Source organism: Balaenoptera physalus (genome assembly GCF_965194825.1).
Source record: "Balaenoptera physalus genome assembly, chromosome: 21".
NCBI classification, from domain to species: domain Eukaryota; kingdom Metazoa; phylum Chordata; class Mammalia; order Artiodactyla; family Balaenopteridae; genus Balaenoptera; species Balaenoptera physalus.
This window is the reverse complement of record NC_138902.1, coordinates 8789862-8811433: the sequence shown is the minus strand read 5'-3', so window position 1 is coordinate 8811433 and position 21572 is coordinate 8789862. Positions and strand designations below refer to the sequence as shown.

Below are 21572 nucleotides of genomic sequence, written 5' to 3'. Positions count from 1 at the left end.
TACCGCCGCTATTCTGCCTGCCCGGGCAGGCAGTGGATACGTGCACCAGTGGATATACTGCTGCTCTCGGCTAGTTTGCCTGAAACTACGATTGTCTATGAACCGGAGAAATAACATTACTTTCATTTTCACTGCTATTTTATTGACATACTGAACAGAAAGTCTTAATACAAAGAAGGAGTATATGTCAGGTTAAACATAAATGGTAGTCACCATGGCTATTAAGTAAACAAATTCACATTAATACATAATAGTAGTAGGTGCTTCCAAGGAAGAATTATGACACAACCAAAAAAATCCATCCCAGCGTAAAGATATTACTCTTTGGAAACTACAGTGTTCTAATGTAGCTAGTTAGAGACCATTTTTAAAAGGACCAAGGTCACAGGTAAGAGTCTCTGTAACTTTGCTGTGTGTTATGGTCACAGGCTATACTTGTAAAATTACCAGTGGATTAAGGTAGACAGATCACCTTAATCCAGGGATTAGTCTTTTTTTTTTTAAATTAATTAATTAATTAATTAATTTTTGGCTGTGTTGGGTCTTCATTTCTGTGCGAGGGCTTTCTCTAGTTGCGGCGAGCGAGGGCCACTCTTCATCGCGGTGCGCGGGCCTCTCACTGTCGCGGCCTCTCTTGTTGCGGAGCACAGGCTCCAAATGCGCAGGCTCAGTAGTTGTGGCTCACGGGCCCAGTTGCTCCACGGCATGTGGGATCTTCCCAGACCAGGGCTCGAACCCGCATCCCCTGCACTGGCAGGCAGATTCTCAACCACTGCACCACCAGGGAAGCCCCAGGGATTAGTCTTAACGCTAACGACGAGACGGCCGGATAGCATGTCCCCTTGTATGGTAAATAGAAACCACACACCATCATCGACGATGTATTCTGCCAACAGTATTGAACTAGATTATAGTTGTAACTTCCAATTTACAGGAAATACAGGACACAGGGGGACAAGCTAAACGACACCAGAAGCAAGTAACAAGACAAATCCTAAAAATGAGACATTCTTGGGGAAGACTGATCTACTCCTTTCAACAAGTTAGTGACAAGAAAGAAATTAAAATAGATTTAAGAGGCATAGCACTATGGATTGAATCCTACTTTAGACAAGCTATCTCTTAATTTAGGCTATTCTTGAGATAGTTGGGGAAGCTTGAATATGGAGTTATTGATTCTTCTAAGTGTGATCATAGTATTTTAGAATTCTTTTAATGTAAGAAAATGGTTCTTTAAGGGGCATACTGAAAATTACACATGCACACACAGAGTTGGAAATATTGGGTGGAACTGAGCAAGAATACAAATTTGTCCTCATTTTGGACAAATAACCCAATCCAAACTTTGTGATACTGGGTTAATTAATGAACAAATATGATTTAAGCCTTGACCGCATACTCAACTCTCTTAGATGCTGTTGGGGATGTAATGGAGGATATGCTACAGAATAGCTGAGGAAATAAAATTCACAGAACAAAGCAATAGAGAACAATTATGTTCTAAACTACATATATATCAGAGACTGAAAACACCACAGGCTCTTGGAGACGGGGAATCCGAGTGGGCTGCGTGTTCTGTGAGGACTTCATGAGGAGGGGGGTGTGAGCAGGGAACTGAAGGATGAGAACAATTGAGGGCAGCTCTCTGTGTGCCCTCACCTGTGTGTGCCCACATGTGTGTGTTCCACACCTGTGTGTGTGCCCGCATGTGTGTCCTGCGTGCTCACATGTGGGATGCAAAGTTGTATGGGTCTTCCAACATCCACTGGTTGGAGTTAGCTGGAACATTTTGCCCGCAGATTTGTCTTGCTAAACATTTGAATGTAAAATTGCTTTGCTTTGAAGTTAGGTTTTGTAGTTACTCCTTAGGGTTATCGTGCTATATAAATGTTTATCCTTTCCCACACTTGAGACCGTTATCCCCTCCCAGTCTAGCTGGGACGAGGCTTAAGCTTCGTGCACACATAGAAATGCTTGACCTTTGCTATATTTGTGTCTGGTCAGAAAGAGGCTTGGCGTGGAAAGTGTTTCATGTGGCATTTTTCATAATTTAAAACTGAATTCAACTCTAAATGCATCTTTCCAAGATTAGTACTGTCATTTACCCAGCAAACTAATGAGCTAAACAAAGTTAAGTAATGAGTTAAGTCAACAGTGTTCTCAATAAAAAGAAGAACAGTGATTTGCCCTTTGAGTCCATAATCCCGTCAGGGATTTAAGGCAGGGAATCCTTGATTTTCATCACAGTGTAGTCCAGCAAATCCTGTCCTAAAGCAGCAATAAAGCAGATTATGTTTTCCCAAAGGAACAAAGTTACAATTACAAGTTGTGTGGTTTAAAATTGTGAAAGTTCCAGTATTTAATCTCTAAAGTATAGAATTTGGGGGCAGGAGAGGTCTTCAAAGTCATAACTTCTTGCTATTGACCAGAAAACTAAAACCCAGAGAGGACAAGTGACTCACCGAAGACCCCACAGTTCACACAGCTAGGTAATGGCTGGTCTAGAACCCAAGAGTCCTAGTGCCCTGGTTTCTGCTTTGCCATGTTGCCTCCCTTTAAAAATTCAGCAAAATATGCGGAAAAGTGATGACTATGTGTATCATACGAGGGGCCCCATTGTTCCATAATGTGAGCACATAGCACAGAAAAATTCAATTCTATACAACAAAATTTGGTATCTATTGAAAACAAACACATTGACCACATTAAATATTATTTAAACACCTAAAATATATGAATATGATTTCTTTTCTTTTTTCTTTTTTTTTTTTTTTTGAATTTAGAATTTCTTTTGAGGGTGATTCAAATGGGATAAATCTAAAAAACAGTCCAGGCTATTTGAAAACATTCTATCATTTCTGTTCACTATGGTTCTGTGCTTTGTTCTAAGAATAGAGCAGATCTGGGTACTTTGTAGGAAAGGAAGCCTCACAAGACAGGAGGGTAATTAAAGGAAGCATTTCCAGGAGGAGGGGTCAAGGGCACAGGGAAGGAGAGATAGGTATGAAGGAGAAGGGCTGGTTGGTGTGAACAGGATGGAGATCTGCCTGGAAGAAGGAAGGGCAGTTTGGAGACTTCAGCAAAGGTCCAGGAGACTGAAACAGCCAGGCGTGAAGAGCCCCACGAGAGTGGATGTGGTCCTCCTGCCATGTCTGACAACACATGGGATCATTACCTTCAAGACACGCCTCACTTTTTTTTGGCCAATAAATTCGCAATTCTATTCCCAACAGAATCATCTTTCTAGTCCCCACCCATGTCCAGCACCTACCAGGCTGCAAAGTCAAGATCATTCAGTCCTTAAAATAGACCTCACTCTTCTCATGGTGTGATCCCACTCTGGGTGATTTTTCAGTGTCCATTTGCCATCGACAATTGAACATGTCTATAGGGGTTGGCATTTAGAAAAAAGGTTTAGTATAAATGACTGGTTGATGTGTTTCCTTCTTCTTCTTCTTATTTTTTCGTCTTCTAAATCCTACTGATATTTCAGAAGAAATGTGAAATGAAAACGAATCCATAGGAGTACTGGAAAGTTGGCTGAGGTATCTTCATAGACTGGATCGGTGGGGATGGCTGAAATAGGTAGGACAGATGAGATCAGATTTATGGAAAAACCTAACAGAGCAGTGGAATTTGTGGTACCATGCAGGAGAGTTGGGACCACCAAAGAAATTATTTTTTTCTAGCAAACCCCACAATAACCCTAAGATTCTACATGGGGAGATGAGTGAAGGGCGGAGGAGCAGCTGCTGGGGTTCTCCACCCTCACAGTGGCTTCTGCCGTCTGTCCCCACTGATGCGGTCATTCTGACACGTGGAGAACTAGAGTGGGCACCAGATCAGAGAATTAGGGCAGTGCCCGAGGTCACTTACAGCTACCATGAAGGAAGGGGTGTCCCAAATGTAGAAGATGAACTACACGCACACCCTAGAGAAATGCTTGCTTGGACACAAGACAGTAAAGGAAAGTGACTGAAGCTAGGTTTCCTGTAATTGGAAATGGTTTTCACTGTCAGGAGAGTAAACAATATCAAAACTCACCAAACATTTGAATAAATTGACCACAAAAAGCATCAAAAATCAGCAGAAAAATTAACCGCTACAGAAAAATTTTTATTGCAGACAGTAGAAGAAGCCTTTTATTTTTTAAGACTTTTTAATTTATTTATTTATTTTGGCTGCATTGGGTCTTCATTGCTGCATGTGGGCTTTCTCTAGTTGCGGTGATGGGGGCTACTCTTTGCTGCGGTGCGTGGGCTTCTCACTGAGGTGGCTTCTCTTGTTGCAGAGCATGGGCTTTAGGCGTGCGGGCTTCAGTAGTTGCAGCACTCAGGCTCAGTAGTTGTGGCTCGTGGGCTCAGTAGTTGTGGCTCACAGGCTTAGTTGCTCTGCAGCATGTGGGATCTTCCTGGACCAGGGCTCGAACCTGTGTCAGCTGCATTGGCAGGCGGACTCTTAACCACTGTGCCACCAGGGAAGTCCCTAGAAGAAGACTTTAAAGTAACTATTCCCCTAATATATATTCCAGAGGGTATGACATCTGAAAAGAAGAATTAGAGTTGTTGGAAATCAAATACATGATTTATCCACAGACAAACCAATCCCCCACCTGGGTAGGTGGGCTGAATAGAAGACTAAACAATAACTGAAAAGCAAATTAGTCAGCTGTAACATCAAACTGACAATGGAAAGAGTTAAAGAAATAAGAAGTATGAGAGAAAAGTTAATAAGTTAATAAATATGGAAGACATCTAGGAATACTAAAACCCTTCTGTTAGAAATTTCAAAAAGAAAGGGGAGGAAGAATGGAAGACAGGAAATAATGAAAGAAGACAAGAAAATTTGCATGAGTTGAAGAAAGACATTAGTCACCACGTGCCAAGACAAGGAGAGAGAGAGTAAGTCTTACACTTAGACACATACAGCATACAGGTGACATTTCTAAAGTCCAAAGATGAAGAGGGAAGCTTAAGCTTAAGAAGCTTAAGGAAAAAACAGGAATCTGTAGCAATGAGAATACGAATCATCCCTCACCATATTTCTCATCTATAACGGGGGATATTGTAGAATAATGTCTTCAGAGTTCTGAGGGAAAATGATTTTGAACTCAGAATTCCAGGCCCAGCCAACCTATTCTGTGAGGGCAGAATGAACTACAATTGCAGAAATGCAGGGATTCAGAAAGGTTACCACACTCAAAACTTTCTAAAAGAATGGCTTAGAGATGGATTCCTCTGAAATTACGAAACGCATCGGCAAAAGAGAAAAACAGGATAAAAAAAATTGGAAAACTTAGGATTAAAAAAACTGGTAAACCAAGAAATGAATAAAACGATTAATTGTTTAGAGTATGGTTGTAGACAAAATGTATTGTCAAGACATTAGTCAGAAGAAAGAGACACATAATATAAAAATCAATAATCTGGAGCTAAATTCTGGATGATTTAGAGAAAATATAAAAGGTGATAAAGAAGGAGGGGACATGAAGGTGATTTACCATCTTGTTTTGTTTAGAGGGTAGTGGGACAGTGTTAATTCTCAACACTGGTAAAAGAAGTTTGTATGTGCTTATTAATAAATTAGTAGAAAAGGGTGCATACCTTTCATATCATTAGAGAAGAAGAAGGAACAGACAAATTCAGTCAAGGCTGAAAAGGAGCAAAATAAGAAAGAACAAGAAAACATTACACAGAAAACACAAACAAAATGGCATAAATAAGGCTAAACATATTGGAGGTAACAATTTATGTGAAAAGGTTAAATACTTAAATTGGGTTTTTAAAAGTCCCAGCTGCAAAGAGTTTATACGAAACATGCCTTGCACAAAATAATCCAGAGAAGGCTTGGATTTAGAACTGGGAAAGGAGAACAATTATTTCAAGCTAAAATCCAGGATTTGGCATCATCGAGAGAGAAGACTGTCAGCCTCTCCCCATAAGTCTCAGAGAGGGAGTCGGGGTGGTTGGGAGAATGAGGTGCTCCCAGAGGGCAGGGAGACACATGCAAACAGAATGGGAAGAGTCTTGGTGATGGTTTCTTTGGATCTGACACCAAAAGCAAAGGCAGTAAAAGCACAATAAACAAGTGGGACTACATCAAACTAAAAAACGACTGCACAGCAAAGGAAACCATCAGCATGAAAAGGTAAGCTATAGAATGGGAGAAAATATTTGCAAACCATATATTCGCTAAGAGGTTTCTATTCAAAATATGCAAGGAACTCATACAACTCAGTAGCAAAAAACCAAATAACTCAATTAAAAAATGGGCAAAGGATCTGAATAGATATGTTTCCAAGGAAGACAATCAGATGGCCAGCAGGTAGATGAAAAGGTGCTCAACACCAGGGGAATGCAAATCAAAACCACAATGAGGTATCACCTCATGCTTATTAGGATGGTTGTCATAAAAAAGACAAGAGATAACAAGTGCTGATGAGAGTGTGGAGGAAGGGACCCCTTGTGCACTGCTGGTGGGAATGGAAATTGGTGCAGCTACTATGGAAATCAGTATGGAGAGTCCTCAAGAAATGAAAACTAGAACTACTATACGATCCAGCAATGCCACTTCTGGAAATGAAATAATTCTCTTGACGAGATATCTGTATCCCTATGTTCACTGCAGCATTATTTACAATACCCAAGACATGGAAACAACTTAAGCGTCTGTCGATAGATAAATGGATAAAGAAAATGTGATATATATGCAATGGAATATAATTCAGCTATAATGAATTCAGCCGAATATAATTCAACCATGTGCTGACAGGACAGCAAATGTCCTGTCATTTGCGACAACATAGATGAACCCAGAGGACATGATGCTTAGTGAAATAAGCCAGACACAGAAAGACAAATACTGCATGATCTCACTTATAAGTGAAATCTGAAATAAAAGAAAAAAAAAAGTTGAACTCATAGAAACAGAGAGTAGAGAAGTGGTTGCCAGGAGATAGGGGGCGGGGAAATAGGGAGAGGTTGGTAGAAGGGTATACATTTTGGCTTATAACATGAATAAGGTCAGAGGATCTCATGTAAAACGTGACTACAGTTGATAACACTACTTTGTGTAATTGAAATTTGCTAAGAGCGTAGAACTTAAATGTTCTCAGAAAAAGAAGAGGAGAAGAATAAGGAGAAGGAGAAGGAGGAAGAGGAAAGAAACAGAATGGAAAGCCTGGAGAGTGCAGCTGAAATGGATTAGATTAGATGAAGGGACATAAAAAACCATTATCAGAGCATGTTCAGAATTTCAGTTTTCTAGGAGAAGGCTGGGTCTGCCCACACCTCCTCCTGGAACTCTTCATGGGCCACTGCCACAGTCCTAGTGTGTCTTGGCTCGTGACCTCAGGCCTGGACACACGATTCCTCCCTGAATGTCTGCAGAAGCCAAGGCAGGGGTCTGAGGAGGGTCTGCCTGATGTAAACCCAACTCACTCTCACGGCAACCAAGGTTCAACCTCCCTGAGGTTGACACAAGACACCGTCTACACTCGGGGCCTCCTGATAAGCACGTGCGCCTGGATGCTGTATACACGTGGGGGCTGGATGTCAGTTCCAGGGTGTAATTCTGTCTTTATGTGTGTGGTTTAGATTGCTCTGGAGACTTGCTCCTAATGGTAACTGCGTAGCCACATCTTCAAAGCAGGGGTGAAAATCAGAACTGAGCCGGTGACAGACGCGATCAGAAAGAGCCAGAGGAAGATCCGGTCGAGAACTTGAGCTACGAACTTCCAGTCCTGCACCACCTGCAAAAGAGAAAAAGACGCCTCCCATTCAGGATGCTGGGCAGCTGTTCTGAATTCATTTCAAGGGACTTCAGAAGAGTCCTATTCAGATTTACAGCCCTGCAGTTTTCCAAACGCACCTGACACATCCCCTGCAATATAGGCTTCCTGGGACCTCACTGACGGTGCCCAAGAAAACAGCCCATATTTCAAGTTCATGGGAAAACACTTTCATCACCGTTGAGGATGTAAAATTGAAAGAACAGAATCATTGATGCGTTTGTAAACGTCACTGATTGAAATGGGAAAAGCCTGATTTTTACCCAAATAAAAAGCCAGCATCTCTTACTGTGATGCTTCCTGATATGACACAGGAAATAAATCACAAATTTATAAACTAAGAATTTTTGTGGTCACTTGACTCAGGCCCTCTTTTCCTCCACTCCCCAGGTGTGTGGGGCTGCAATGGACACTCCTGGAGGAGATGACAGGAACTGGTGAGGGAGAGAGGAGACCAAGTCCCTCTGGAGGAAGGGAGGCTGGGGAGACTGGGCAGTGGCCAGTGAGGGCAAGGTCAGAGCAGGACAAGCTGCAGGGTCGGCGGGGGTCGGGGGGAGCCTCAGAGATGGGGCCAGCAATCTTTCAAGGGAAAATAAGTGTCCCATTTCCACTACGTGGGGATTTGGTAAAGATAGAACCAAGCAGGATGCCTGCCGTTCTAGAAGGAACATAGAAGCCGATGCAGAACTTGAATGTATTTTGTGCACATAGAGGTTTAGAAATAAAACCTTGGGGAAAACCACGAAGAAGACAGATGAAAATGTTAAAAGTTTCAAACTTAAGTGGGGGATTATTAACAATGTGAATCATCTTAAATGTTTTGTATTTTCCAAATTCCCTATACTGATGATGTGTTATTTTTATAATTTTTAAAAAAGCTATTTAAATCTTTGTATTAGAATTTCTAAAAAGCACCAGGAACTATATTCAATATACTGTGATAAACCATAATGGAAAAGAATATGAAAAAGAATGTATATGTATGTATAACTGAGTCACTTTGCTGTACAGCAGAAATTAACACAACATTGTGAATCAACTATACTTCAATCAAAATAAAATTAAAAAAAGAATTTCTAAAAGATATAAAGAAAGAAACAAACAAAAAACCCTTAAGGATAGCTGTAATGTTTTTTCTATAGCAGCATTTTTTCTAGTGCTGTTTAAAACATTTTTCAGTGGATGAAAAACATGACAAATTGTAAGAGAGGAGAGGTACTAGGCAGTGTCTACATGAAAAGTAGAGGATATTTCTAAAAACCCCTATTCTTTCATAAGTTTGTTTATGAGATCAGGATCTTGGCACTAAGTTTCACTGATTTTAGAGTAAAATAAATGAACCCTATAAACTGGTGTAAGTATTAACTCATTTTAAGCAACAGACCTGTTTTTGTGCTGAGTATTTATATGTCAAATAATATTTTCCTTCCACTGGGGAAGGACCATGTAGAGGAGGGAGGGAAGACGGGGAGAAGAAAGATGAGGATTGACATTTACTGACTGCTTACATAATCATGAGACCACGTGCGCTGGGCACACAGTGCATGTTTTATACTTGACGTCACTAATTCCTCACAGTAACCCTTCAAGGGAGGTTTCAGAAAACTGAAGTTCAGGTTAAGTAGCTTTTCTCAAGTCATATGGAACATGGGTAGCATCTGCATGCAGGACCGTTTTGAGTCTGAAATCCGCACCCTCGTCACATTTCAAAAAATAAATCTGTTTAAATCTGTGAACTAAATATCTGTTGTTACACCATGTTTTTGTATAAATTTAAAAATTGATTCTTTCTGTTTTCTTTTTTCCAAATATGCTGAATAGAGATAAACATCATCCCACTAAAAGTGAGAGATAAATGACCAGAGACCAGGATAACCAACTTAAAATGTAGAATTGAATTATTTTAGATAGAATTAAGGCTACTTATAAGAAATAGTGCTTAATCTATAGTTGCTCCTCTTTTGCTCATTCTGTTTTTGTGAACTTCTCCCTGAAAATCCATACTGAAGTCTCTATTTTGTGTCAGGGCTTGTTTTAAGTTTTATGTGTGTCAAGCAGAGAGCTAATAAGGTCACATTTTAAACAAGGATGCATTTGCTGTAAACAGACGTTAAAATCTCAGTCCTGGCTTGCGGCGGTTCCCTCACCTGACTGATGAATTGCTCTTTCTTCACGTGGCTGGAAATGTATCTGATGGAATCCGCAGCCTTTTCCAGGAAAATGGCCAGAACTTTTTCTCCATCGCTAATCTGCTTCTGTTTCCTTTTTTCGAGGACTTCACCTCTCACTGCCGGTTTACTCTCCTCTTTATCCGTGAAAGAGTAGCCATCCACGTGGTCCTTCATGCAAAGTAATTCAGGGAGTTTTTGCAGAAAGAGCCACTTAACCCAGGGGGCCATGGGGTGGTAAGTGGAGGGAGATCTGTGGTGGACGTTGATGACAAACACGGTGACGATGATGGACAGAGTGACGAAGACCATGATGAACAGGAGGTACTCGCCAATGAGCGGGATGACCTTGGAGGAGGACGGGATGATTTCTTCAATCACCAGGAGAAACACTGTCAGGGAAACCAAGATGGAGGTGGATAAGGAGAGCTTCTCCCCCTCGTCAGAAGGCAAGTAGAAGACAAGCACTGTCAGAACGGACAGCCCCAGGCAGGGGATGATGAGGAAGAGGGTGTAGAACAGGGGCAGGCGGCGCAGCACGAAGGAGTAGGTGATGAACGGGTACCGGTACGCGCCGTCTCTCCTGCTCCCCGCCGTGCCCTTGGCGTTGAGGATCTCCCACTCTCCGTTGCTGAAGAAGTCTTTTCTGTCCACGTTCTCGTCTATCAGGACGAGGTCAACCATGGTCCCGTCGTAAGTCCAGGATCCGAACTTCATGGAGCAGTTCTGCCTGTCGAATGGGAAGAAGGTGACGTCCATGGTGCAGGAGCTTTTGTAGCTGGCGGGAGGCATCCACACCACGGTCCCGTCGGATTTCACGATGGCCTTGGTCATGAGCGAGCCTTCAAACCGTCCGTCAGCGCTGTCGAAAAATGGTTCACCTGATGGTTAGTTGAACACATATTAACTGTTTTTTTGATTTTCCCCACCGTCGTACTATTTGTATTTTATGACTTTCCTACCACAGGGTCAAACAATATTTCCAAAAGGAATAATTTTCTCGTTAAAGTTGTACCTTTCTCTTAATTATTTTGGCACAATCAGGCTTTTCTATTTCTCCTCCTAATCCTACCAGTGCACTTTTCTACTGTGATACTAACTTTTCAAAGAGAACTATATCAGGCAGCCAGAGAGATTCTGACGGAACTTTAATTGAATGAATTCCACCATATTCATCTGGATTCCAGCGTAATTTGTGGTCTGTCCATTCCTGTGTGAAATTAATATACTGTAATTTTGTTCTGAAAATTCAAGGTATTAGAGTTTGGAATCTTCAAGTTTATGTTAATTTAATAATCCAGTGTTTTATTTTAAAAGGGAAATTCATCCACTTTAGACCTTATGACCCTATCTGTGACTCAGGGCAGGTCAAGATACAGTTCAAGCCAGCCTGGTCTTTGATGGTGCCCAGACTCTCACACCTGTCCAGTCTGGGACTTCCAAAATTGCCGTAACTACCTCACAATTTAGAGGCTCAGCAACAAACACCACTGATTCATGACCTATGTTTTCAGCCTATTTTCTCCTAAGGAACAAAAGAAAAGCAAAGATAGCTCTAACTCAGTTTATTCTAGGAGAGTTGGTCCAGTGATATTGTAATCTCATGATAATGGTATTGAGACAAATGATTTTGAATATCAATCAAGAGTCTTGGACAAAGATGCATGCAGCATGTTAATGGGAAACTTCCAGTATCTGCTGACTACTCTTGAGGACATTATAACTTTTACCCAATGAAAAAATATTTCCCAAGAATCTCCTTTTAAGTTCTAATCTGAATTTATTTTGTGAGTACCAAATCCAGTTTTAAATTATATTCCTAATGCTGTTAGCCTCCAGATGCTTGCATATTTTTCCTTGTAATAGAATGAAATCATTTAGCATGTTTTACAGGGGCTGGTGGATCCAGATTAACAAAACTGACCATTAATTGATTGAATTATGAAGGATGATGTGTGGATGAGCCAGTTACAGCAGAAGTGGACTTAAAAAGATTTAGGATCTAGAATCTTATGAAATCTGACCTGAAAATTAATTATTCCCCTGTCTGTCATGTGGACAGTTGAGGAATGATACAGGAGAAGATTAAATGACATTTCAGGAAGTTGGGAGGGTATGCCCAGTGTGAGGCTTCTTGGAGCCCAGTGATGCCAACTTTGTCATTAAAAAATCAGGAGTCAGCAGATAGATGATTCACTAGATGGTAAAATACTGAAATATGCATGATGCCTGGAAAAGGATGGAACTATATGCACCAGATGAGACACCGTCTCTCTTAGGCAATATTTGTGAGGCTTAATCCTTGAAAAACAAATTTAAAAAGATATGGGTCTTTAAAAAGCTACGCTCTAAAGGATTAAATAAAATTGCATGACTACTTATGGAAAACCATGCATATGAAGACTGACAGTTTAAGAGCCCAAACTAATAAAGCATTTACCATGCTTACTTGGTACTCACAAGCTTCTCTCTTCCTTCCTCTTCCTCTGCCCATTTTGAAAAGCAAATATAATTTCCTTCCTATGAATTATTTGTCTCCTGCTAAGGAGATTTCTACTACCGGCAGCAAGCCTGAATCCCAGAAATGCTGAACGGAACTCAGAGCAGCATTTTTGGTTTGTTTTCACTTTTACATTTTAAAATTTTCCTTACAATAAAAGTCACTCTACAGTTCTACAGGCAAACAGTTGGATAATCACTAATGCCATCAAGATACCAGAATAGCTCTGTTGCCCCCAAATTTTCCTCGGGCTGCCCCTTTGTAATCAACCCCTCTCATATCCCCAGTCCCTGGCAACCACTGATCTATTTTCTGATCCTATAATTTTGTCTTTTCCAGAATGTCATATAATGGAATCATACAATAGGTAGCCATTCCATCCTGACTTCTTTTACTTATCAGAATACATTTTGGATTCTTCTAGGTTGTATTAGTAGTTTGTTCATTTTTATGTTAGTGAGAAGTATTCCACTGTATGAATATACCACAATTCTTTTTATCCATTCACCAGGTAAAATATCTGGATTCTTTTCAGTTTTTAATGATTATAAATAAAGCCACTATAAACATTCTGTAGTTTTTTGGGTGAAAACCATTCTTTTTTTTCTCTTGGGTAAATACCTAGGAGGGGGATGGCTGGGTCATAGAGTAAGTGTACGTTTAACTTAATATGATACATACCGGAGAGGCTGAATCATTTTGCATTCCCACTAGCAACGCATGAGCATTCCAGCTGTTTGGCACCATCTCCAGTACTCGGTATTGTCACACTTAAATGTTTAACTATATTATAATAGTTGTAAAGTAGTATCTCATTATGGTTTTTACTATGCATTTTCCTAATGACTAAATGATGTTGAGCATTTCTTCCTGTGCTTACTTGCCATCCACACATTTTATTTGGTGAAGTGGTTGTTAAATCTTTTGCACATTGTTAAAATGGGTTGTCTGTTTCCTTCTTACTGAGTTTTTAGTTCTTTATATATATGGAAAGTACATTTCTATATATAAAAATAGATCCCGGGCAGGGAGCGAGCTGCAGGCCCACAGGCGATGAGCCCCGGGACAGATGTGCACTCGGGCAGACTGGCTGGAGCTGGGCTCTTACACTCTGGCTCCGTCTTTAAAAATCAGTGTTAAGCGAGCACAGTCAGTGAGTCCAAACCCACAGTTCCTCCGCTTGGAACCTAAAGATCTGGAAATCAAACTGCCTGCTTCTGGAATTCAGTCTTCTCTCTTCTACAGGCACTGCCCCTCTTTACCTAAGCCCGGCTCTACAGCCAAGGAGGAAGGTGGGGAGCTCACATTCTGGGGGCACATCCCAGCAAACGCACACTGGCCATACAGACTGTGCTCAGGGAAGTGGGCCAAGCCCCAGAGGGAGAGGCTGTTCAGTCAGAAAGATTTGTCTCGCTCACCGGACGGCAAGATGAACAGCTGTGGCCAGAGACAGCACAGAGACCGTGCTTCAGGAGGCTCACAATTTGGGGGGAATTAATTCATTCCACAAATATGCGAGGCTTATACCAGCACTGCGCAGGGCCGCCTTGCCCTCCTAGCCTGGGGCCATCTCAGACAAGAACGAGTAAACTAACCGGCAAACCATCACCACACCCTGTGGTCACTGCCATGAAGAGCGCGGTTCAGGTGTAAAGATGCAGGACGGTGAGTGGACAGGGAAGGAGGTTCGGATGTGACGACATCGCAGCTGAAGCAGAGGGTAGGAAGGGGCAGTGGGTGCTGTGGAGGGCAGGTCAGCCGTGGCCGCTGTTCCAGGATGAACAGCAGACGTGAGTGGATGGATGAATGAGGGACACGTCTCAGTCCTCGAGGAGGATATAAAGACAGCTCCAGTGGATTCAGGGTGTGTTCTTGACCAGTAAAGGAAAAGGGGCAGGTGGGACTTGAGGTCATTGCCGCTTACTTGGGGGTACCCGAGAGAGAGAGAGAGAAAGAGAGAGGCAGCCCTGAATTAGAGTTCCACCCCCGCACTGTTCTTTACTAGCTGTGCTCCTCTGCGGGGTTAAGGGAGACATTCCTCACCATCTTGGGGTCCTTCTGATGCTAGACCTGGGGAATCAGAGATGCTCTCCCCCCCCCCCCGACGTGCCCATCAGAGCGGCTCACAGAATTCCCAGCAGGTTGTGGTCCACCATGATGCTGGCTGAGCCCCACACCCCAGGGCCACTGCTCGTCTTGGGGTCAGCTGGGTCAAGGTGAGGATGCAGAGCCCAAATCCCCGGTCCTGCTCTCTAAGGAGCTGTGAGGCTTTCTGATCACTTCCCTGCTCTCTCTGAAACCGTGGAGGCGTTTGGAGATTGATCTCCTATCTCTGCTTTCTTAAAGCAGTAGATTAGAAACAGTATCCAGTGTTCACGGCGCATGTCCTGGCCAAGATTCCCAAAGCCCTGTACAAACATCAGCTTCACTTTGCAGCAGTCCCGGGCTTGAGAGCTTGTTATCATAGGAAACAGGGGAGCGCAGGGTAGGCCAGGGCCAAATACCAAAGTTAATCTCTGACTGAGAAAAAAAATGGAAACATACTCCCAGTCTAGCTCTCTTAATTCTGAAAAGTGCAACTTCAAATCCATATCGTATATATTCCCTTAAAACTGTCTTTTCTTACATATATTACCTGAAATATCACCCAAAAATGTCGAGATATTACCAAATTTCATTTAAACCTAAATCATAAGACTTTTTTAAACTATAAGTCATGACTTTTTTATAATAAATAAATTCTTCTAATTATTCTTAATAATTAGAAAAAATATTATTATAATAATTAGTAATTCTTAATCCCAAGACCAAAAGATAGTAAGGAACAAATATTCCTTGCTGGTGATTGGCAACCTCTGGGACACCCTTGGGATCTTCAGTTATCTCAAAGTCAGGTGTGAAATTCCTAAAACTGAATTAATGTTGATTCACTTTAAAGACAGCAACATGACATATTATATGTCTTATATTCCCATAATATCTATGAGCTTTCAAGGCCAAGAAATGGGCTTTGTCATTAAGGATGAGAAACCCTACAAAGGTGGCACCAGGAAATGACATTTATTGAGTCCCCACTACGTGCCAGACCATGTAGGAGTCACATTCATGCACACAATCTCGTTCAACCTCCCAGTGACACTGTGAGCTAGGCATTGCCTCTATTTGCTAGATGAAGAGACTGAGGGTCAGAGAAGTGAAGTGACCTGCTCAAGTTTATACAGCGAGACTTTGGATTCCTGACTCACTCTGCTTGAATCCATGGAATCAGAAGACCACATGGGTCTCCTCTGCTAAGGTCAGAGTGAGGCTGTAGAAAAGGAAGGAAAATAAGATGGTGAGGGAGGTCTGAGGTAAATTTCTAGACGTACAAGTGCCTTTGCAGGTTGTGGAAGGCTTTGGGGACATGGCCCAGACCTTATGGCAAGGCCGTCCTTTCCTTGGGTTTGTTATGAAATAAACCAGCTTCTTGGTTTTCTCCTGCAAGCCAGCTGCAGGGATTCATCCAATGAGGTCTTCATCATGTTTCTGAACTTTTTGTTGATCTAAAACAGGAATCAGCTGTTGGAGAAACAACACCAGTCTAAGGTGTTGGCCTGGGCAGAGATTAAGGAAGATTTGTTTCCCCTGGGGTCGCCATGGGGCTAGGATAGCAGCCGGCTCTCAGCAACAGTGAATCTTACTGGTTCATTGGAGTATGCCTCCAGCGGTGCAGGCCCAGTGCCCTCCACCATCCCTGGCACGTAGTAGGTGCTCAGGAAGTGCTAGTTGAGTGAATATACTTGACATCTGTCGTCAGAGTGATTATTCACACGATAACATCTCGGCAAGGGGCCAACCCTACTGTCATTAAAGAAGGGATATTTTCATCTTCCATCCCCTTTTGGGTACCTACGGTGCGGTTTTCCTACCCTTGACAACGACGAAGCAGAATCTGAGCGGCTAGGACAGTGAGTATTTCTCACGGAGTTTTAGTGAGTTAATAATCTATTTATGATTTATGTGGTCTTGATTACTCTCTGGAAGTACGAAGGAGGAAGACAAACGAGTTCGCAAAATAAAATCAGTAACATAAAAGTAGCTGCACGTAGAGGACTTTTTCAGGATGTCACTAAATTTGTGCTTGTAAAGGTCTGTGGTTGAGAGGATAGAAGAGAAATGTCTAGATATATCAGACGAGAATGAAGGAAATAGAAGATACAGCAGAGGAATTGGGTAAACAAACAAACAAACAAATAAAAAAACCAAGCATCTCTGTTGCATATGCTATCAGGAGACATGCTTTTGGTCCAAGTAGGTAGAATTTTATCCTCTCTTTGGAAATGAACTAAGGAGCATTTTTCAGTGTCTGAGAGGGCAATGACAAAAGAGGAAGGTTTGATCATTTTTGTCTTTATTTTGACTGAGGTAGACAGGGGTGATTGGAAAGAGTTTCCTGTAGGTTTGCTCTGGTGTGAGAGCTTTGGGAAGTCGTGTTATTGGGAAGCCTATTCAGGTGGTTCACAACTTCTCCACTTTTATGGCTTGTAGAACTTCTACTGATCCTGCAAGAGCCAGTTTAAATGTCTCCTCCCCTTGGAAGCCTTCCCTGATTTACTCCCTGTTTCACTGTCATTATTGTAATGACCCAGTTCCTTATGTATATACTTTCCTTATGGTGTTTATCATATTACAGTAGTTGTTTTTTACACAATTAACACCAGATCCTCTCCTTGAAGCAGGGCTGTTTTGTGCTCTGTACATCCAGGATCTAGCAGAGTGCCTGGCCCTTAGCAGCCTCTCAATAAACCCTGTGGAATGAATGGAAGATGGAGCGAACCCTAGCCTCATTCTGTCCCACATGTCCTTCTAGACCAACTCCATGAGACGTCCCAGAGGTTGAGGAATCGAAGCCTTAGAAGGCCAGGATTAGGAACCGGACTCTACAGGGACAGCCCTGAGAGGAGGACCGGACGTCTCCTGTCAGCTGCCTCCAGTCTGAAGAAGAATATGTTTCTTTATACAAGCCAGGCTGCACCTAATAGTGTGTAACCCGAGGCAAGTCACTCCAGTCCTCCAATCCTCAGTCTTCTCATCTGCAAGGTGGGAATAATAACAGGCCTGTCCTAGGAGGTGGCTGTGAGAATTGAATGCATTCATTCCCGTGACACAAGCGGCAGAGTGACTGGGCACTTGGCAGGTGCTCAATAAATCTCAGTATTGTTGTTGGCTACTCTGAAACTGACGTCTGTGTAAAACTCTAATGGTAGTTTTTTTTAAACATCAATTTTATCTTCTTTTTATCATCCCTTTTCTTCTGTCCTTTCTTTTACCTTTTTAGTTTTAAAAAGCTTTAAAAAAAGTATAAAAGTAACATTATGGTGGAGCTCCAATGCCTCCTCTTCCAGGCAGCCTTCCCTGCCTGCCACCTAGGCCATAGATTCTCCTTTCTTTTTTGTTGCCACATTGTTTGTGCCATAACATAGCCCTTATTGACTAATACCTATTGTGACATTCCCGCTCCAAATCCAATCTGTGTGAGTGGAATAGTTTCCTGATATTTTCAGTGGTTTCTCCCACTTTGAATCCTCCTCTAATTTAGAAACAGGCCTTGATGTTTTGTGTGAAGCTGGATGTGCAGACAAGGCCATAACTGGGGAAGGCTGGTTCCAGACAGGTGAGGCAGACTCTTCAGTCTCTGGTAACGGGGGTAATGATACCTGCTATGCTAATTCAGAGAGGTTGAGAAATGTAAATGGATAAGAGCCATGACAACCCATTGCAAATTAATGCAATGAAACCGTGTTACTCTCATTACTTCTATGACATAGGAACCAAAGTCCCCAGCTGGCTTTTCTAAGTGTCAGCTAGCAAGCCCCCACCTCCCCCTGGAGATTTCTCTTGCTCTGTTTTGGGTGTTGGGGGTTTTTAGGTGTTGGTTCTGTCTTGCCCTGGAGGTTCTCACCAGGCCACCGTGATTCTGGGGCATAGGTTTGCAAGAGGTCATTTCTAAAGTACAGCTAGAAACCAAGGAGCAGTGGTTTCTTCCTTTCGTGTCTGACATTGTTCTCTTTGGCTGAAATGACTCCCTATTTCCAAAATCTCAAGAAAAGTGAGAAGTCCCTACTATCTCAAAGGCCAAGGGTTCTGGACCACTGTTTTAAGTATAAGAGCTTAACCTCAAGGAGCAGCTGGAGGAGGTGTGTGTGAATCAGTGAGAGTCTGTTCGTTTGTTTTATTTTTGCCAAATTCCCAAGCCTATTTACACTTTAACAGAAAAGTTTTTCTTCTCTTCCCTGAAAGCTCAAATACAGGACTTCTTACTGATTTTTATGAACTCAAAATACCTCCAAATTCCACTTTAGAAAGTGCAAAAGTGGGATAAGTTCTGAGGAATGAGATAGGTATATCGAAAAGTACATTTATTTAAATTGTATTTTTATATCTACATTCCTAGCTTATTATTTTCTCCTGGACATTTTTATTTGCAAGTAAAATAATATGCAGATCCATTTCATAACATGTTAACATACCTACCAAGGAAAGAATCAGAGAACTAGAAACTAGTAAAATTTATAATGATTACCCAACTCTGATCAAAGTTTTTGGGTGGGAGAAATTTGATGACACCAGATGAAGTCTAGGGAATCTCCTTACAGTCTCTTTTATCCATTGTTCCTTATAAACAAACCATTAGCAGAAAGACCTGAACAAGTCTACTAAACCTGAATAGATAACTAATTCATTTCAACATAAACAAGTGAAAAATATTATGTTTGTACATTGAAATTAAGTGAGGCAATTAACGTATCCCCACTGGGAAGATTTTGAATCTCTGGGAGATGAGGCAACATCCCGTAAAAAAACAAATAATTGCTAACAAAAATAAAAAGTAAGCAATTATATCAACCTTCTCACCTCCTATCAAGGAAGTGCCAATATTTTCTCCTTTACATGACATATGCAAACTTGAATGGTAATTATTTCCTGGCAACTCCAGAAAGAGCAGGAAACAGGCTATGGCCAAGCTAAGAGCTGAAAACCATTCACATGCTTTTCTAGTCATGTCAGGAAAACGGAGATTCATCATTTTGACTTGGGCTTCACCTTGTTCTGAAGTTGGTGGTGAGTGGCCTCTGTCATTCCCTGTTTTCTGTTTCTAGGGAACAACATTAGGGGAAGAGTCATCCCAGGGAGGACCAGGGGGGAGGAGGGAGATTTTAACATCCCTGATTTTCTTATCCAGTTGTGGTAGCTTACATGGGGATAAGTTGCGCCCTGGAACCTTTCCCCCCTTTCTCCAAGTAGCCCAGGGAACAGTGTCTGAGTCACCCTCCTACCTGCCCACGCCAGGAGCAAGAAGACAGAGCAAGGTGTGCCTACGGGCTTCCAGACTGACCTCTGACTCGTGCAGAAGAGAATACAAAAGAATAAACCCTTCCCCAAACTCTCCCAAATATCTCACTGAAGAACTCAATATGCTCTTTAAAATCATTATTTTTCAACAGGAGCCTTTCCCAGTAGAAAGAATGGGAACAGTTAGGGGGGAGCTACAGGCCTGGGACTGACAGGTACCTGCTTGAGCCACACGTTTGTTGTCATCAGCTGATTCTTCTCATCCTAAGAGAATGAAAATTAAATTCAAATTAAGTGAAACTGTGTACTGGAGTTTTTTTTTTTTGTCCGAGACTTCCTGAGTCTTACCTTTGAGGGGTCCAAAGTGAAAAGGATTCTCAACTGAAGAAGTTAAATGGCATTGAGAGGTATTATGCATATTTTGCTGAAGTATTATGCATATTTTGCTTAAAATGAATAATAATAATTAGAGCAAGTAGTAGTTCACTGTGGTGGTATTTATATAAAATTGCATAACCGAAGGCATGGTAAGGGTGTGAAGTAGAATGAAGTATTAGCTAAATGGGAGACGGGCTTCGCATGATTTTCTAGAAGGAATCCTGGGCGTTGAGTCAGCTGGGGAGGACGCATGTGTGCACTTGTGGTGGGGTGGAGGATTTGGGCAATGGCGGAGGATTATTCTGCGACTTTGGGGACCACGGCAGAATGATTCTGCAGAATCGGGGTTGTTGAAGTTCATGGATTTCCCCAGGGACATCATGGCAGAAATGTGAGCCCGACAGGAAAATTAGTAGAGAATGTTAAGGTGTGGAGTGTCAGGGAAAGGTATGGGGTCCTGAGGGGATCTGGGAGGGGATGGGGTCACCCAGGCACTCACTCTGGTGCTGTCACCATCTGCTGTCCCTCCCCGCAAGCACCCCTGCCAGCCCTGGCTCAGCCCCATCTCTGCAGCCCTGCCCCTCACCCTGATGCTCACCTTGGTGGCTCCAGCAGAACTGCCAAGGGCGATGCCCTCCTAGCAGGCACATCCCTCCACCTCCCCCAAGGAAAAAGTCCCTCCTCCACCCCACCCACGCCCCGCCAACAGTGTTGCAATGAAAATGACATTCTGCCCGCAGGCAGAGGGCAAGAAGAGGGAGAACCAGACAGTACATGTGGACAGACGGACAGACAGACAGACAGAGATGCAGCGCCCTGCCTGATTCCAGTGATTTCCTCCACGTGGAACCGGGCTGGGGCAGAGCTGCAGGAGGGTGCGCTGCTCTTGGCTCCGGACACCGAGTCTCCTGCCAAACTCATCACTCGTTAGAACGAGAGTCCAATGAATATTTATTCAACGTTGAGAGGCCCTGGACTCAGACCCAGAGACGAGAGGTCTGGTCCTGATTCCAGGCTGTGTGAGCTCAAGCAAGACCTTTAGCCTCTCCCAGTGAAAACAGGGAGCGGTGATGGGGAAGGTCCAGCCACTCACACGCCCAGCGCTTCTGGGCTCTTTACGTCCATGAGACAGCTACAAACGTGACCTCTTAATGCCAACATCTGCTGTTCCAAAGGTACACAGAGAGCTCAAGATTGAGATGCGCCCTTGATTCGAGAACAGCCCTTCACACCTGGCTGCAGCAGAGAAGGCATCCAGGTGACGGTGACCAAAGCTACCCCGGGACTAGACACTCCCTGGGAGGAGCTTAGGGCTCTCTCGACCCCAGTGAGTGCAATCACGACAGATCTGGATGGGGCGCCCAGAAACAGCTTGAGACAAATTTTTCTTTGGAAACCACGACTT

At 42.6% G+C, this 21572-nt stretch overlaps 1 protein-coding gene across 1 annotated transcript; it reads right to left on the bottom strand.

Annotated features, from left to right (window-relative positions):
• Positions 1 to 7134: 7134 nt before the first annotated feature.
• LOC309651472 (neuronal acetylcholine receptor subunit beta-3-like) lies at positions 7135 to 20825 on the bottom strand. The gene is made up of 6 exons (XM_082444276.1): positions 20766 to 20825; positions 20138 to 20213; positions 20009 to 20053; positions 11058 to 11167; positions 9937 to 10819; positions 7135 to 7750 (listed from the first exon to the last, which is right to left on the bottom strand). Exons 3-6 carry the CDS (start codon positions 20033 to 20035, stop codon positions 7616 to 7618), a joined length of 1155 nt encoding a protein of 384 aa, XP_082300402.1. The 5' UTR covers positions 20036 to 20053; positions 20138 to 20213; positions 20766 to 20825; the 3' UTR covers positions 7135 to 7615.
• Between the last annotated feature and the right edge of the window lie 747 nt (positions 20826 to 21572).

Coding starts and splice junctions, on each gene's coding strand:
- LOC309651472 (XM_082444276.1), bottom strand. CDS start 20,035: ATGACAACAAACGTGTGGCTCAAGCAG. Junction 11,168..20,008: donor CAAACGTGTGGCTCAAGCAG/GTACCTGTCAGT, acceptor AATTTCACACAG/GAATGGACAGACCACAAATT. Junction 10,820..11,057: donor GATATAGTTCTCTTTGAAAA/GTTAGTATCACA, acceptor ATTTTTCGACAG/CGCTGACGGACGGTTTGAAG.